Below are 19,868 nucleotides of genomic sequence, written 5' to 3' on the forward strand. Positions count from 1 at the left end.
GCCCAGTGTCCCCAGCTACGGCTTAACAACTGTATGACGTGACAATGGGGTTAATATACTTAATGCAAGAAGGATGCAACAATGATAGATTGTGTTCTTTTTCAAATATCTATACTAAATATAAATCAAGATTTATTTTTTTGAGAACCAATATGTCTCTCTCTTTATGGGGTTACAGTATGCATTAAACCTATGAGTGCAAGATGGGACAGAATGCCACGGCCCGGTTAATCACATAATTGCTTCTCCGAATTATTCCTTCTCTGTGCGCCATCAGTTCCTATTGCAATACGTTTCTGACGTAGCTACTACGTTATGGGGCACCAGAAGCCCATGACATAGTAGCTACGTCCTGGGACCTCAAAGAGTTAGACAGTGACAGAGCCGATCGGGATACGATCGCACGGAAACATGTATTCAAATCCCTAAGAGATTCCGTGCGATGGTGCCCCATTCAGCTCTCCCACCATTTAATGAACACACAGCCATACTTTACCCAAATTCACAGATCCAGGCAAACGATGAGGCAGCACATCTCAGACTGGTCTGTTTAGAACAAAATTAACTCAGTAGTTGACTGGGCCACTCTGAAGCAGAGTTATACTTAAAACCTGACCTGTTGGTGGCCCTTGAGGACTGAAGTTGGCCACCCCTGGTTTAAAGGATTACATAAACTACATATTAAATATATACTTATAGCGTTATGACATTTCATATATTGTAATCATAATATATACATATATTTCAGACTTTATAATCAACCGGATATATTAAAATAAATATTTTTTTTAATTGATTAAATAAATTGGTGATTTTAACTAACGAGAGTAGCCAGTAAAATGTTTAGATTTTCTTGATGTGACAATGTGCTGAATGAAATATGTTTGTAGACTTGTTGGAAACATATTTCATATTTACAGGAAATAGCATGAACGTACAGTATATGATGGTGAGAAAGTGAGCTCCTAACTAGAAACTGTAATCAAAGTCATATACCACATATAAATTAACAAATAACCTGGAAGACCAAATCCTTTCAAATATATTATGAATAGTGTTGCTTTGAAACAATGTAGACTATCATGTTTTTGTTTTCCCTATAGCATTGAATGCATAAACAATGGTAAACCTGCACGACAATGTTTTACCCAATGGCCAAGTGTGGTGGTACCAAGTAGTACAAAGTAGAACTAATTTTCCTCATCTCCAAACCTAGAGATTATTTTTCTTTCCTTAATGAATAAGTGATTGTGCATGGAGAGAATTTATGCTGCATTGTCTATCAGGATTACACTTTCCTACAGAACATCCAAGCACCATATCCCTTTCTAAATGTAATTTGCCCAATGCACCTCATACAGTATGTTAGACTGACTATGAACTCACCTGTGTTTTTCCCAGGAGTCTATATGCCTGCTGGACCTTGGTATAATGAGCATCATCAAAGTTCTTGCAGATTTTAGAGAGTGCAACATCTAATTGCTCCTAAGTAAACAAATACACATAAAGGTTAGTTACATCTCTACCAAAAAGTGCATGAAAACAATTTCAACAGTTGTAGTAATACTATTCTAATACAGTAACTTGAACCAGTTTTAGTAGCATATCAAGTTGATGAAACTGAAAAGATTTGGAAAAAAAATATTCGTGGACACATTTCAATATTTCAAAAGAACATAAAAGAACCAGTATTGAAAATGGGCTACAATCTTTACATTATCTCCATGTCAGTTTGAAATCTGACAAGTTTGTATGTATAGTACCAGAACAGAAGCTTACATATATGTAAAGGTAATTTCCAGCAGCTCAGACCAGCATAATGTAACAAAGTGCAATTCCATAATACTATACTATTAAAGGATTCCAAAGTGCCTTAATTAATGCAAATCGAGGTCTTGTAATGAAAAAAGAGGGTTACCCTGAAAACTGTGTTTGTGTCTTGTAACAGGGAACTTATCCTTGTTCAGAATATGCCGCTAATCCAGCACTGTGTTGGTTAATTGGATCCAGCAGTTAAAGCCTGCCTTTGAGACAGGAAGGGAGATTCTTCCTGAGCTCACACGTCAGCTGAACCAGGAAACAGAGCAGAGGTTCCCGAGTCTCACAGGTGAGACTGACCGAGGGAACACAGAGATGTCTGGAGCTTGCAAGATACAACCCATCTGACAAATAAGACTTCTAAACCTGGATGCTGATATATCCGGAGAAAAGGCAGCAACCCAGCAAACAGATAAGACTTTCTTATTGGACTGTTAGCTATATCTGTATATATAAATATATCTATATGACTTGGGCTGATTAATAGCTTGGGTAGCCACCCAGTTAAAGAGGGCTGGAATATAAGTATACATATACGCCAAAGTGGAGCAGGTTTTGTTTGTCTCACTATTTTTCATATGTTTGCTCTGTTTAAAGCGACAGGCACAATAAAGCCTTATTTTAATTTTACCTTAAAACAGTCTCTATTGTGTACCTCTGCACATGTCTATACCAGTGTTCTGCAACCTTTTTTTGATTAAAGAACTAGAATTATATTGTGAAATACTGGGGGATCTCTTCCCCTCTTCACAAACACACACGGGCGGGTGGATGTTGGATCCGACCGGAGCAGAGAGGTGAATGCTGGGACACCGCTGCTGCTGGGGAGCCACCACCGGGCCTAGCACATTTGGGAAATTTGTTCCAGCTCTTCTCCTCTCATCCCCTCCACCCCCATTCGGCCAAGGACCCCTTGGAGGAGTGCCTGTGGAACCCAGGTTGAAAATCCCTATTCTATAGAATAAAGAAATGATATGCTTTATAACAGTCTTATTCACGGCAACATGGAAATGCGCTTTGGCACTCAAGCTATGAAAATCAAGTATTAATAGGCATAAAATATGTATACTTTAAAATCAAGTTATACATTCATATTTCTGCTATCAATACAACATTCATTTATTTAAATATGAATTTAAATTCAGTACAGGAATTTATCATCACATCACTTCAGGGGTAACACGTCAAGATTGTAACACTATTTCATGTCGGATGGATACAATATTACATAATGTTCTGCCAGCCCTCTGGCTCTAAATAAAATAAAGTAAACACTGAAGAAAGGTTATTCCTGCAACTTACAAGTTAAGCTGTACAGTGGATGAATGACACACAAACAGGCTTCGCGGTCAGTCGGTGCTGTTATCACCTTGCCCCTTTAGAGCATGTTTTTTAAATCCGATGATTCATTCAGCAGATAAAATATTCAGTGTCCGGAAGGTCAAAATGGAGGTCTTCCAACAGCCCGGTACAGTTTATTACCATAGTAACCTTAGACGCATGAGATTAAGAAAACAAGGATTTTTTTTAACACGAAAAAAATACTAGGGGGTTGTTGCTTTAAATGCAGCTGATCTAGCAAAACAAGTGGGCAGACTACTTCACATTTTCATTGAAGAAGTGGGTGTTCAGTTTCTAATGTCGAATAAAATATAGTTGTCTCTGTTATACATTGTTATTTAGAGTGAAATCGAGGACACATCTACTTTGCAGCACCATTAAGAAGTAAAAGCATATATTTAAGAATTACTCAGAAAATAGTTATGTATTGAAGTAATGTATACTTTTAGATATCTAGTATTACAACCGAACAGTGGTGTATGTAACTTCATATAAGGCAGAGATGTCACACATGTACAGTACAATCATGTTTTTATAATCCTGTCAGTAAGGAAGCTGCACCAGGTCTAGCAAATATCGTTGAAGACTAAATGAATGAAAATGACATCCTTTTAAACCATCTTTTTTTATAGTGCATTGACTAACCAAGGGTTTAACAGCTCAGTGAAGCCAGAGGGAAGTGAAATGTAAGTATATCTTTATTTATATAGCGGCAACAGTGTACTCCGCGCTTCCCAAAGAAAAGACAGTACAGGGAATTATAATACAATAAGCGCAGCAAAGTCAGACAAAAGGAAAGGAAATCCCTGCCCCGTAGCTCTTACAATCTAAGTGGTACTATGTAGGGAGATTTACAGAGACAGCAGGGGAGGGAGTAAGTGCTGTACATGGCAGTGCTTGGTGTGGTACTGTAGCTAAGAGTCCAAGTTATTGGGATGCTTAATTTAAGAGGTGGGTTTTAAGGTCTGTCTTAAAGGTGGGAAAAGAAGGTGCTTGAGGGAGTTCGACGAGTAAAGGGCAGTGAGGTGAGAGGGTTTAAAATGAGAGAGCAGTAGAAGTGCAAGGGGTGGAAAGAAGACCGTTATGGGTAGAGCGCAGAAGACAAAGAGGGGCATAATGAGAGATCAAAGCCGATATGTAGGAAGGAGAGGACGAGTGGAGAGCATTAAAGCCAACTTTGTAGGTGATCCAACATTTGATGGGAAGCCAGGAGAGGCATTTAAGGCTGCGGTCCCAGTCACCGCCACAGCGCACGGCTCGGCGTGCGCTGTGCTATCAAGCCCCGCCCCCCCCAGTCCAGCCGGTCCGAGTCCCTACCTTGTCGCGCACCTTTCCCCAGCGGTGCACGACAGGTTTTCAGGGAGGCAGGAGAATTTGAACTTGACATCTGCACGCCCCCGCCGGCGGTTCAGCCAATAAGGGCGAACCAGCCATGGGACGTCATGGCCACGCCCCCGCAAACCCACAGCCATGCCCCCACCCGTCGCAAACCTTCCCTCTCCCCCCAGACCGCAGATCACGGTGTAGCGCTGTGCACGCGCCGCACCCCCCCGCCGGGCGCGCATGCCATAGTGAAGACTGGGGACTCAGCCTAAGGAGGAGATGTAGGCTTGTTCTTGGTATGATGCTGACAGTCATCATAAGCAGGCAGCCATGTTTTATTTGGGCTGTAAACTTCAAGCCACTTGACTATGCAGTCACTAGATGGAATAAGGCTCAAAAGAGAGAAATAAATCTATAATATTTGCACCTTCTTCCATATAGTGACTGCTTGTTCTACTGGGAGACTGCTATATCCCCTGGGAGTTGGCTGCATGGAAACCAGTTTGAGTTGACCTAATTGGTCACCTTGGACTGGTATAATCCCCTAAATGGGATTTTTATTTTGACTTTAGCCACAAATTATTTTCTATATCACTAATAATTTAGTTTTGTATTAATTATATTTATACATTCTTATTTTCATTTACTACATTCTATATTGATTACACTATATACAGTATTGATATATTCTTTGAGTATATATTTATCTCCTATATTTTTATATTGCACTTGGTTATACAGCATGATTCATAAACAAGATCAGGTTGCAGTAGAGAGCCCCATTACAGATTATAAGAAATGGCTCATGAAATAATCATTCCTGTATTACTGTAATAGCCAACACAAATAAAATTAAAGATGCTATCCAGACTATCTTTCTTGCCTAATGCGCCTTAAGCCTATCCACACCAACAGAAGCAAGTCTGTCAACTACTGTAGTTGGTTATTACTACGGATTAGATGGCACCAAATAGAATTAAGGGGCTTTTGAAATGAATTGCACGATGGAGTTACCCAACATTATATTTTCTCTGACCAGATAGAACTGCGATGTGTAAGAAGATTATCAATGTCCTTATGCGTAATGCTTATTTCCTAAGAATTATGCTATTCACACATGGAACACAACAGCAGCTTTATCAGAATAATTCCCTACAAATTCAACTGCTTCTTGCTATTTTCAGCAGGTGTTTTACAAGAGACACAAATCTGTCTGACAACTGTCCCTGAAGGACGGCTTATTGACAGGCCTCTGCTTTTGACTACGTTCAAAACATCTATAGACATTTTCAAGAGAGCCTCTCAGTACATTATCCTATTTACCATGCAACCAGACAGCATTCTCCCTCAATCAACTAATACACAGTGTATTTCTGGTCTGTTCCTGTTTTAGACCTTGTTGCTATGAGTCCTCGTTATTTATTGCGCAGTATATTACCATTTTTCCTTTTTCTTGTATTCAGTAGTCCGACATGCTTAAAAAGTTAATCATTTGCTCTATCAGCTTCACCACAGCTAATCTTCCAATCCAGTCCTTTTTCTATAAGTAGGAATGCTCCTCTAGAAGTTTGCTATTTGCCGCTTGAGGAGGCATTGCCTTTTGGTGTAGAGGACAAAAATATTAATCTCTGCAACCAGACAGATTAATTTTAAGTGCTGGAGACTCGACTTTAAGGAATGTTAATCTTGAAATTAATTGTTGCCATTTTTTAAAAACATTTCTATTCGTTTTAAATGTTACCAAACATTTTGATAAATCATTGTCTCACGTTATGTATAATATAACAAAATATTGTATCCTAACAAATCAAGAATAACATCCAAATTAGGCTCAAAAGGGAAACAGAATTTGACAGCCAATGAGAACCTATTTGACCCTTGGCTTTCTTTATTTTTGTTGGTTAGCCTTACAGTATGTCTTCTATTCCAAGCATGTTTGTGTTCCACTAATGTACTGTAGCCCCAACCAACTCTGTTGGGAAGATAGTCCACAAATACACCACCATTTCTATAAATGTCCCCTTTTCCTCCCACCTTCCAGCTTCAGAGAAGCACCTCTTGTTCTAGCACTTCTATTTCTCTGAAATATGCTTCCCTCCTGTTTGTCTGTAATTGAAAGTTTCAACCATAACCCACCTCTTTTCTATTCTCTAAGCTGTACATATTAAGGTCCCTTAGTCTTTCCTGAAAAGTCTTATGCTCGCGGCCCCCCCTTACCTAAAATCTGTTGCCAAATGACACGCGTCACGTTACATGACCCGGCGGCATCATTTGATGCCACGTTGCCATGGTGATGCCTTGCCGAAGACAAGGTAGGAGACACTGGAGAGGCCTCATGTGATCCCCGGCACTTCATTTAAATGCCGGGGGAAGAGTGCGGGGCCTCTGCAGCCGCCGAAACCCCCCCCCCCCAGGAAAATCTAGCGCCCCCCACTTTGCGCACCCTTGCTGTAGATCATGCACTATTTCAGTAGCACTTCTTTGCACATTCACAAATTTATAGATTTCCAGGGGAGGTCTCACCATCTATAAAGGGGCATGACTACCTCTCTCTTTCTGATACATACCATTTGGTAAGTTCACATGAACCAATCTCTCACAATCTTGGACATAAAAAGTGAAGTTGAGCCAGTCTAAGGAAAAACTGGCTGACTTTTTTTTGCGCAAAGCAGGGAAAAAGCAGGCACTGTTTCTCAAGAAAAAACAAAAAAACAAAAATTGAATGAAATCAAAGAGAGCGTGTACCCATACAAAAATAATTTAATGGAACCAGCAAAAGATACAGCTACATTACGGGGTACAAAGACCCCCACCTGACTTTTTTTTGCCCCTCCATAGAACATATGTAGAGTATTTATTAAAAATGTGAATAGTTTCTCTTCTTAGCAAGAGTGGCGACATTTGTAATGCACAGGAGATTTTTTTGGAAAGTTAACAGTTTTTATTAGGATAGGACTTCTAAAAACCGTTAGGGTTGAATGCTTCCAGTCATCCAGGTCTTTAACAACTTTACTTCTGTACAACTGTATTTGGTCTAAATTTTCTTTTTACATTTTGAGAGGTCAGTAGCTAAAATACCTAAATATTACATTTGTCCCTGTGTTCTATAAATCGGGGGGAGGGGGGAGCGGAGGGGGAATCATCAATATCTGTAGGTTTATCTGTCAACCATAACATTTCTGATTTGTCATAATTAATTTTCTAACCAGTGAATACATTGAGACTATTAATCAAATCTCTAATAAGAGGGAGATTCTTTACAAATAAGAGTAAATGATCCGCAAACAAGATCAGCTCTTGGACCTAATTTTTTTTAATTAAAATGGACAAGGGTTTGAGTGCCATCACAAAAGCTGGCAAGAAAGTCGGCACCTCTGGCTTGTTCCTCTAACCAAGCTACCGGGTGCAGATAATGTGCCACTTATAATTACAGAAATTTGGGGATTACCTTTCAATCCAAACATGTCCAAGGTAGTAAATATATGGTCCCAGCTGACCATATCGCATGCTTTCTCTGCATCAATTGTGAGCAGGAAATCTGGGTCTACCATCTTCTCATTTGCACCTAATTCCATTTCTTTCTGCTACGGTTTACGTCTAGATAATATTGAAGTATTCCTAAAAAAAATTCTGACATTTGAGCCAGAGTGTCTACCAGTAACAAATACTGGCTGATCCTTAGATATTATATGTGATAGATAAAGGCCCTATCACGATGCATGGAACCCTCTGAGGTAACATGGAAACTCACAAAAGACAGGAGATCGAAATATGTAAAAACTGACTAGGTTTATTGTTACACTAAAGGAAACAAAACTGGGAAAACAAAATGGAGTCTGCAAAGGGCAGAGTTACATGCTATGGTAGCTAATGGAACAAACAAGGACAGGGGGCAAAAGTACGGAGGGAAATAACAGGACAAACCAAGGTTAGCTGCAAGAACTGCAGTGCTATATGCAAAGAGCAATAGTAGCAGGGGACAAATACTAAACAGGGGCAAATAGTGCAAAGGAAATACAAAACAACAAACCTGTAGATCTGCAGAACTAGGAGTCTAAATAAAAAAAAGAACAGGAAAAGACGCAGCGCTAGGGAAGAAAAAAATCTTTATTAGTTACAGTACATTTATTTTATTTTGTAAAGAGACGTTTAAAATAACTTAAATTAGTTTGCTATACTGGTTACCACTTAGTGTGGATATTTCCATTAGTGTCAACAACGGTTTCAATAAATGTATTCGTCATTGTAGATTTTACTATAGTAACAAAGAGTTTACAATGTTTAATTCATACGTAAAAAAATGCAAATCCAGACAAGTTTACTTGACATTTTTGGGGGGTACAGTATTAAGTATTATTTAACGCTTATATTTGGTGAGGAATGTTTTTCATAATATTGCTTGGATTAACTTTAAATTCTTTATTAGCTTGCGATAGCTGTGAATTACGATCTTTAAGTTTTTCTTTAATTTCCCTCTCTTTTTGAGTGACAAACAAAATCAAAGCTCCAATAGAAAATGCCTATAGTCCAATATAGTATTGGGTCTGAGGAATGTTGCCCTATATTGAATTAATAGTTCTTCCATTCCCAAGATAAGAAATCTTTAAACATAATAATTGTCAACAAATATCTGTGAAAGTGGCAACCCGTTAAAGATCCAGCACTATTTTCTAAATCAATTTGAATTGAAATAGCGGCATGATCTGATAATATTGTTTATTTTTGTAGCTGTAATCTTTGCAAAGGGATTTGACTGTACCAGAATATAATCAATGCTATGCATGGCAGCATGTGCATTTGACACATAAGTAAAGTCTCTTTCAGTTTTGTATAGGATCCTCCAAGAATCTATTCATTTTAGAGGCCTCTTTAAAAATAGTCATTCCATTTTTGCTATTTTATCTTTTTTACTTTCTATCAATTTATCTAGTGCTGGATAGTCCACACAGTTACAAAATTATTCTGTTTTTAATAACATTAAGTATTATTCTGTTTTTATTCTGCTGACATTTTTCTATCACAGACCTAAAACTATTTTTATTATATGTTTGGAACATATATATTGCCCAGTAAAATCTTATAATTGTTTAGTTTACGCTCAAATATAATTAATCTAGGTGGATTGTCAGTTTATACTTTAAGTCTTTCCTAAATAAAATAGCTACTCTGCTTTTGTTCCCCTCTAGAGCAAAATCAACATGAATCAATCCACTCATCTTTTTAATTTTCCACGTTCTTCAAAAAAGTGTACATTAAAACTACATTGGTATCTAATTGTTTTAGATTGGCACCGAAGTTTGCTACATTTTGCAGAGGCATTAAACCCTCCATCACTCTATAATAAAATATGAACCATGATCAGAACGACATTGGATATTTCACACCAAACGTTTCAACAATACTTTACAGCAAGCTAATTTGTACTAAAGAAACATAGGTATATTTAAAACCTAAAAGGTATATTTGGTATGATGTGTTCATACAGTACATAACCGGCTTCCTACAGATGTAGCATCCATTAGTGCTCCCGTGGGCACACGTGTGCTCCGTCCTGCATCATATTGGAAGTCTTTTTGCTATTTAGGAATACTTTCTAGAATCAAGCCAATACGGACCATAATCTTTCTTTTCCCTACTTCTAAAAATGTGACTGCGTCCACTTTTACAGAATGTAAAAACAAAAACAAATTTAGGCACGAAGCAAAGGTGATACCTGAAACGCATTACGTGTCACCACTTCCCTTTTGCTCCCAGGCTTTCAGAGCCTGTGACATCACACAATCACTGTGGCTTGGAGGTATAGAATTGGTAATAGCATATGAAAGGTCCTTGGTTCTATTCCTGTATGATATAATTTATAAAATAAATTAAATATTAATTGATAAATTAATTATATTATTATTAATTATAATTATTTTATTTTAATTATAATGTATATTGCTATATTGTTGTTGCTAATGGACACACACACCCCTACTATATAGTCTCCCTCCTACTGTCTCTGTACGTTCTCCCTAACTACCAATTAGACTGTAAGCTCCTCGGGGCAGGGACTCCTCTTCCTTAATGTTACTTTTATGTCTAAAGCACTTATTCCCATGATCTGTTATTTATATTATCTGTTATTTATTTGATTACCATGTGTATTACTACTGTGAAGCGCTATGTACATTAATGGCGCTATATAAATAAAGACATACAATACAATACTATATATACACAGTAATACATGTATAAATTATAATTTATAAATTATTGTTTTATATATATTATAAAATAAATAAAATAATAATTTATAAATGATATGAGAGGTTATTAGGAATAGGGCTCAGCTTCTAAGTGAGGTTATTAGGAATAGGGCTCAGCTACTAAGTGAGGTTATTAGGAATGGGGCTCAGCTACTAAGTGAGGTTATTAGGAATAGGGCTGGAATACTAAGTGAGGTTATTAGGAATAGGGCTGGAATACTAAGTGAGGTTATTAGGAATAGGGCTCAGATACTAAGCAAAGTTATTAGGAATATTATAACATAAATAAAATAATAATTTAAAAATTATACATTATAATTAAAATTAAAATAATAATGTATAAATTATTTTAATTACAATGTATAATTTATCAATTAATATTTATTTTATAATGTATAAATTACACCATATCATACAGGAATAGAACCCAGGACCTATGCTAGACCAATTCTATACCTCCAAGCCACAGTGATTGTATGATGTTATAGAGTCTGTGACATCACACCAATGCTGTGGTGTAGCAGGTAAAGAATCGGTCTACCAAATGGAAGGTCCTGCGTACAATTCCTGCATGTGTATTATATAAAATGTATTCATGTTCAACTCCAACATGGTGTAGGGGTGTTTGTATTTAGCTGTTAGGCTGCGCTTATAGCGCCTTGCGACGGCGACGCGACGTTGCTCCGAAACAAATACATTGACTCAGTCGCAAGCGCTTACAGTAAGCGCAACGGCGGCTGAGTGACAAACTGTTAAAGTGCGGGTGGATTTGTTTTTTTAGAGACAGTCGCCACATGTGACTGTCTCTAAACTAATCAAATTGCGCGGACCGCCCCCTTAGTGACGTCACTGGCCTTGTCGCCAGTGACGTCGCTAAAAATCAAATTACAACTTTCGCTAATGGCGACGTCATCGGTCGCTGTCGCCAGCACTATAAGCGCGGCCTAAGCAATAAAGTATTGAATGTTTACTTGGTGTAGGGGGATGTGTGTGTGTGTGTGTGTCATGTGACCCTCCTCTGCGCTCAAGATTTCTACGGAATGGGAGAGGAGAGAGCAGAGAGAGTCGCAGAGAGGAGAGAAATGCAGATGCCGGTAAGTCCTCACGCGGCGAAATTTACGCGATCCCGGTTATAACGTGGTCTCATTCTGTGGACCCCAAGGACCGCGTTATAATGGGGTTCAGCTCTATCTCAAATGCTTACGATTCATCAGATGTTTACAAAAACAGAGTTTGGGAAAAAGGCCGGAAGAGATTTCTTAAAGTAAAAGAAAGAAAACGCCAAAAGAAAAGTTGTTCAGTGTGAACTGCTTAGGGACATTGCATAAAGGAGACATAGGCCAAGGGAAGAGCAACTAACAGTGGTATCCATTGTGTCGTTTCACATGAACAATGCAGAAGAGAAAAGAGTGGACCGTATTGGGACTGTTGGGTAAGAGAAAGTAACAACAATATAATTAGTTTGTTATTTACATGAAAAAGAGTACAGGACTATAAAGTTAAGATAAATAATTAAGGTAGCTCCAAGAATAATAAAACAACTCAATATAAGGCACTGAAATTTTAGGATAAATAATGCATAATTCCAACAAGAATACTTAATAAGACCAAGTCTTTCCAAGTGCTTTACCCCAGGGAAATTATTAGTATAAATGTATGTTTGCTCAATCCATTCAGTAATAAAATCTCCAATACAAATAAAAGGTGACAGTATGCATTCCAGCCTAAAGTAACTAGACAGTCACATTTTAGAGCTAGACACATTCGGAGAATATTTTAGAAGTAAATGAATCTGTATTTTTCTGAATACAAGTGCCTTCTGCTATCCCACTATTGCACAACAAACAAGCGGCACAACACTTCTTAAACCTCATCTGAACTTAGCATATTTTTCAGCAACGGGTTTTAGTGCGTTAGGGAAACATCAAGTATGGACATTTTTGTATAATTGACTGTACAATTGGAAACTTAGAATTGTATAGAATATACATGTCATAATAATATCATGAAATAAAGTATCACAAACAGATCTGTTGCTGTGTTCCAAACTGCAGACTGTCTATGACTCCGAAAGCTGAAACAATAATGTGTTACGCTTCGTAATATAATGTGACATATCCGCTGCAGCATTTCAGACTGCAGCATGCAGTTAGAAGGCGCCCATTATGTTGGTCACACAATCAGGAATTTTACTGAATTTTAACAGGAGGCCCAAACGATTGCCAGGTTAGGTAAGAAAGTAGAATTATACATTGTCGCACACTTTACATATACAAATAAGAAAGAAAAAAAGGGGGGATGTAGTAATGCTGCATTAAGTAAAACCTTAGTTTCATTGTTCTACCATGTTTATTCTTGCCAAATCCAACACAAAAAAATTCATATGAGACAATAGGATTCGAAGCTTGATAAGCCATGAGATCTAGAAGAATGGGAAACCATTTGGGACTTAATAACCAAAACATAAAATCATACAAGAATAAAATAAAACATTAATGTTTTACATCTGGTGGCACCGCCCTGCAATATCCAACTTTTGGAATTAAATATACTCTCAAAGATATTACATTGTAGATTTAAGTGTTTCCCCAGATCCCTGGGAAGATTTATTTTTTATTTTTTTCATTAAAAGGTCACTTCCCAACGTATAAAAAGCCAACAAAAAGCTGATTTCACAAATATTTTGTTTAGGTGCTAAATACTGCACCATAGTTACATGGAAAAGGCAACAATGTCACTGGATGAAAAGCGTATTTGACATGTTATACCTCATGGAGAGAGATTATCCCCAACAATGTAAAAAGGTTTGTGAGCCTGGGCTGATACCAATTTATCAAATTCCATTTCCGCAAATTAACAACCTCACCAATTCCAGCCCTAGCCTTTATTATTCTTTCATTTTAACCTCTGGTCACCTTTATGTTGCTTCTGCCAAACAAAGGAATCCATAGAAGTCTTGTACTGCCTGTTTTACCCTACCTTCCCCCATTTTCCTTACGCTACCCCCCTTTTGTTTTATTTCATGCTTCATTTTGATAATTGCAATAAAGAATAAAAGAAAACATTTGTCTGTATTTTTAAATACTTTCAAAAGGTTAATGGATAATGTATCCAATGCTAGTTTTACATTTCATCCATGTCCCATTGAAAAAATATACAAGATTCACACGAACATTTGTAAGCAAAATTACTCCAAAAGTTTATTATAATATTAAGAATATAAAATATGCTGAGTAAATTCAAGCATAACATACCTAGAGTTATCAAACAATTCATTCAATCATTCTTAAAAAGTTAATGAATTATGTAAGGGAAAAAATTAAAATACCTACATTATTGAAGAAAAAGTGTACGTTATAAGATACAAAACAGCATAATCAAGGATAATGCTGGTAACCGGATTGGAACACTTTTTAATATTTTCAATTACATGGTCTGCCTAACAGATTTAGCATTTAGTATACAACCATAACATTTTCAATTTAAACGGCATTACAAATTCTACAGTAGTAGTATCCGGTATAACGAATCATCCTGTGTTGATTAAATGACACACAGTGCAATTACAGTACCACAGATTACAAAGGAAGCATAGGCACACATAAAGAACAAAATAACCTTCAATCAACTGTTTTACATGATGTTTTAATATATTGTTTACATTTTCAGCTACATTTGGCATCATGGTGATCCAAACGTATTTGTTGTTTCTTTATTAAAACGGTCATAAGTTCATATAGAGAGTAGGTCATTATTGTATGTAAATTTAGGAAGCCACAAGGACTATTTTAATGACTTATAGTTAAGAATTCATAAGGACCTAATATACAAAATTATGCATAAGTTCCCTGCAAACAAAAGATAGGAAATGACTGCTTAGAAGTTCATGGGTGTTGATAACTCAGCAGTTTTAAGTTACAAAGCCTACCCAATGTTCAGTGACCCAATCCACTAATATGAAATATATACAACGTGTAAAAATTGATTTAAAGGAAATGCCAAAGTGGGCAACATTTTCAGTATTAAAAAACCCACGACCTATGCATTTCCCAGCTATTAACACTACAAAAATAACCATTTACATTATGACAACACTGATTCCATGCTACCAGCAAATATTTCAAATGTCAAAATATTCTGTGGCACAGGAGGTCATGCGCTGAAACTGGTCAGTTCTCATTTTAAAAAAAAAAGGAAAAAATAATTCCCAGTAAAGTCTTACAACACAATCAGGAACATAACTTTAGACTTTAATCCCACAGTGAACACAGTCATATTATGGTCAGCAGGAATGGCACCGACGGTGTCCATATTGCTCAGAATGTAGTAGAAATAGGGATTGCAATGAGAAGCAGCTAGGTTCAAAACTATCAATAAATAGATGTAGCAAGACCATTGCTTTTCAGCACCAGGGCAAGTCACAGGATTGCAACCATGGCAGCCCCAGTGTAGGTGTATTATCATTACAAGGGGTCCGATCCAAAAGCATGGACCCTCCGCAGCGCGACCATGGTAGCAATTTCCAGAGGCACGGTGGTTTTACGCTTTTTCCGGCGCTGTTCCGGAGACCATAACTCCTCCGACATCTGTAATAACATGTTCTTCATAACTACACGCCTTTCTTTTATTCTAACAATAAATGGTTAAGGAGTTTCTTACCTCTATTTGTTCCAGCGTGTCCTGTAGTTTTGAATTTAACTCACTGAAAAAAAATAATAATAATAATTAGATGTGACAGCAGAATCAAGCAAGCAATTGCAACGTCAGTAACTCTGATCACATGTTGTGCACAACAATGAAACATACTATAGAGCAGGGGCGCGCAAACTTTTTGTGCGGCGCCCCTGCCTTACCTCCTTTGTTGCCCGCCTGCCCCCCTCCCTCCCTCCTTTACTTACTTACTACGCGCGGCGTCATCGTTTGACGTCACGTTACCAGGGCAACCGTGACGTCACATGACGCTGCATTGCCATGGTCACGCGCCATGAAGCCGGCTGAATCCAGGTAAGTAGAGGTTGCAGAGGCCTCGCGTGGTCCCCCGGCATTTAATTTAAATGCCTTGGGGAAGAACGCAGTACCAGCTGCAAATTTGGGGCAAAGTGTAGCAGCACATAAAATCTTAAAGATATATTGAAGATGTATTTATATTTAGGACTTAAGAAAACTGTAGAGCGAGCAAAACAGCTTTGTCAATATAATTCTGTCAGCAACTACATTTAATTTGACCAAGAGTGTGACTAAATAAACTTGACATCCAGGATCGAGCAGTACTGTATATGCCTAATTTATATTCATAATGTGGTAAATCTGAATAATTTCTACCTTACATTACAGAAAAATTACATGGGTCAAAAACACAATTTTGGCCGTGACAATTACAGCTAACTGGCTGTAGCTAGTCTTGAAAAAAAGTGAGTGTAAACTGGTTGGTTTTGGGTGAATTCTACACAACAAAGATGCAATCTAACATAATGTAGGAATAAAAGGTACAGTATAGTTGTTAGGCGAGTGTGGCCAACGTTGGTCATCTGTTCTTCACCTGGTGGCTCTAAAGAAGGTAAACCTGTCCATGCTCCTATGCATGTGATACAGCAGAAGTAATCAAGTCTGTGTGCTATTTAGGGCCGATTAACCACTTCGTGAGATATAGAATTAGCCCATTCGAGCATGTGTGTACTCCAGAAAAAGAAGAAACAGAATGCTCTAAGAGGCCAAGGGGCCAGAATAGATCATGGATATAATTTGCACTAGCTGTATATGTGCACTATCCATTATATACATTAGCTTAAATTGCACAGCATTTTTAGAGCAAAAGCACTAAAAAAGGATATGTAAACAAATCTGATTATTTACATTTTGACTTACTAGCATAATTATAAAACTTCCAACACAATTACAAAAGCTAAACTCCCACCACCATATCCTTGAGAAAACACATGAACGGTTCTGTATTACATAACAATGTTACACTGTTCATGCTCAGATTTTCAATTCACTAGCTCATTCACTAACAGTGTTCTTCAATAAAAAGAGCAAACACGTTTTGTAAAGACTATTACATACCCAGAAATCACACCACAACTAGAGAATGCCGAGGTTTAAATTGATCTCCCTTATGTTGCAAAGAGTCAATTAACATAGTATGTATAGTTGTAACACTCCGGTTTCTAGACACAAAGAGCAAAAACAGAGGTTGAGCGCTTAGGGACGTCACAAGAAGTCAGGGTGCCAACTGCCTCATTATCCTGTATACTAAGTTGCAAGTACGTGATTTAATATACTGTATGTGCAATGATAACAACAGTTAACAAACAAATACATATTTGCTTCCCAGATTTAAACTTGACAAACTGTAGACATTGTTGGAAGCTGCCAATTACTTGTAATTAGGTGTATCTAGTGCCATCTTGTTATCCATACAGGTGAATTGCCAACTCAGTGCTATAAACTATGCATCAATAATGGCTGATCAATTGTGCAGAGTTTGAAAACAGGATGTAACAGAGTTGATTTGGGATATATTATAAAAGTAATATTGCCATAATAAAAAATAAGTCAATATCGATTTTTATTTTATTGTTGTGGTATTACAATCTAGGAGTCATTGATATTTTAGTAATGATGCTTCTACATCTGTCAGTCACTCTTCGTGACATGCATCTCTTCCGCCTTTCATTTTAGCCACACTGTCACAAAAGATAGAACTACACCCTGTAGAAAGGGGGGAGGAGGAGCGTGCTCTGCAGATTAGTGACACTGTTTAAAATGAGGCACCGTCAAAGAAAGTACCCAATAACCACCCCCCATCCAACCTCAGTGGATCAAAGCATTAGTCCTCCACCTTTCCCGATATGATGATTGCAACATTGTGTTTTTCTCCCATAAATTTAATCGCTCTCCGCGATCTGCCATCTTAATTTCCCCTCAAAACTAGGACTGGGCAATATACCAGTATTCAGTAATATCGCGATAATCTCCTTAAGTGACTATATGAAGGATCGGCAGAGGTCAGAGGTGCAGCTTTGAACCTGTCATTGTCCTATTTCTCTCTCTCTCTCCCAGAGTCCCCCTCCCTTCCTGCTTCTGAATGCTGACTCAGAGGGAGGGGGTGGAGCTTCAGACATCATGGGGAGAGAGAGCATTTGAGAGCCAGCAGGCTGCAGCAAGGAAAGGTAGGAACTCCTCTCCTCACTTTCTTTTTGTCACGTCCTCCATCCCCCTAACTTCTCCCTGTGACACTTAACTCCTTTCTCTCTCACCATTAGGGCACTTAACCTCTTCCTCCCCTGGGAGTGGGAACCTTAACCTCTATTTCCCCCCCGGGACTCTAAACCCCTTCCTCTGCCCCTCCCTCCCCCTGGCACACAACCCCTACCACACCATGTGCATGGGACCCGTAACCCCTTCGTCTCACCCCTGGGGCACTTAGCCTCTTCCTCTCTTTCCCCTGGGACCCTTAACCCCCCTGGCACGCTTGAACTTCACCCTTTCTCACTTCACAACTTCCATCACCCTATCATCCCCCTCATCCCAGCACTCTCACCCTTTAAGAAAATGTTAAATTAATGAAAACAGATTTTTTTTTAACAATTCTTAATTGTCGAAAAATCTGATTAATATATTTTTTAAATTTTATAAGTGAAACAAGTGTTATTTAAATGGAGGGATGAGGTGATGTTAGGGTGATGGGAGAACTGTAGGTGAGAAAAGATAATGTGCATACATGGAAAGGGTTAGGGAATGAAGATCTCTTTGTTCTAGTAAAAATAAAGAAAATGTATTTATTTTGAAAAACCATTTTATTTAGATTTACTAGAATATTTTCAGACTTTATTTAAAAAAAAATATATATATATATATATATATATATATATATATATATAAATAGGAGACGAGCACCAGGCCATTCTGGATTGTCTATTGGGAGTGCTGTCTCTTGTTTATATATATATATATATATATATATATATATATATATATATATATATATATATATATATATATATATATATATATATATATATATAATCAAAAAATAAATAGATGATACCGTTCTGTGGCTAACGAAATGCTTTTATTTGTGCGAGCTTTCGAGATACACTGATCTCTTCTTCCGGCGATGTTACAATGAATGAAGCAAGGATAACTTGAAAACAGTGTCTCTTGGAATGTTATCTGTGCTTCTCCTTCCCCCGGTGTGGATGTGTTTTATGGCTAGAGGTGTCAAAGGGTAACTGAAAGCAAGTGAAGAAAGAGTGTGTATGTGTATCAGTGTGAATAAAAATGAATGGAGAGCCCACAGTATAAACAGTGCTCTACACAAGGTGTGTGTGGAGTGAGAGGGATATAAATGGTGTGGGTGGGTGTGGAAATGTGAGAGTTTGTAGCACAACTAAAAGTGTGTGTGGATACTATGTGGTCCCTATTGGTGTATATGGATGGAAAAATAAGGAGTATTAGTATGTGTGAGAGACAGCTGTGTGTGCATACATATAGCACAGTATGTACAGACATGGCCTTTAGCGCTCATGGGAAGAGAGTTCGCTAGTGTCAGTAATGACTCATAAAATTTCGATCTCTGTTTAGGCCACTGCTAAGTGTCCCGAACAGTTGCATAAATTTGTATTCATGCAACAGTCCTGTTGGCGAACATTTCTCTGACTCTGGCCATAAGATGAACGATCTGAGGGTTGCCATACTCAAAGGTAATCTTAAAACCCCGAAAGAGAGACGGTTGCATGAATACAAATTTATGCAACTGTTCGGGACACTTAGCAGTGGCCTAAACAGAGATCGAAATTTTATGAGTCATTACTGACACTAGCGAACTCTCTTCCCATGAGCGCTAAAGGCCATGTCTGTACATACTGTGCTATATGTATGCACACACAGCTGTCTCTCACACATACTAATACTCCTTATTTTTCCATCCATATACACCAATAGGGACCACATAGTATCCACACACACTTTTAGTTGTGCTACAAACTCTCACATTTCCACACCCACCCACACCATTTATATCCCTCTCACTCCACACACACCTTGTGTAGAGCACTGTTTATACTGTGGGCTCTCCATTCATTTTTATTCACACTGATACACATACACACTCTTTCTTCACTTGCTTTCAGTTAC

General features: G+C 37.9%; 1 protein-coding gene across 1 annotated transcript in view; it reads right to left on the reverse strand.

The window, feature by feature from the left end:
• VPS50 (VPS50 subunit of EARP/GARPII complex) overlaps positions 1 to 19,868 on the reverse strand; it is a 269,783-nt gene that overhangs the window by 149,075 nt on the left and 100,840 nt on the right. The window contains exons 10-11 of the mRNA XM_075587338.1: positions 15,390 to 15,432; positions 1,387 to 1,485 (exon numbers count right to left, since the gene is read on the reverse strand). Coding sequence (XP_075443453.1) covers positions 1,387 to 1,485; positions 15,390 to 15,432 — 142 coding nt within the window. The remainder of the gene's footprint in view (positions 1 to 1,386; positions 1,486 to 15,389; positions 15,433 to 19,868) is intronic.

Source organism: Ascaphus truei, chromosome 2 (genome assembly GCF_040206685.1).
Source record: "Ascaphus truei isolate aAscTru1 chromosome 2, aAscTru1.hap1, whole genome shotgun sequence".
Lineage (NCBI taxonomy): Eukaryota > Metazoa > Chordata > Amphibia > Anura > Ascaphidae > Ascaphus > Ascaphus truei.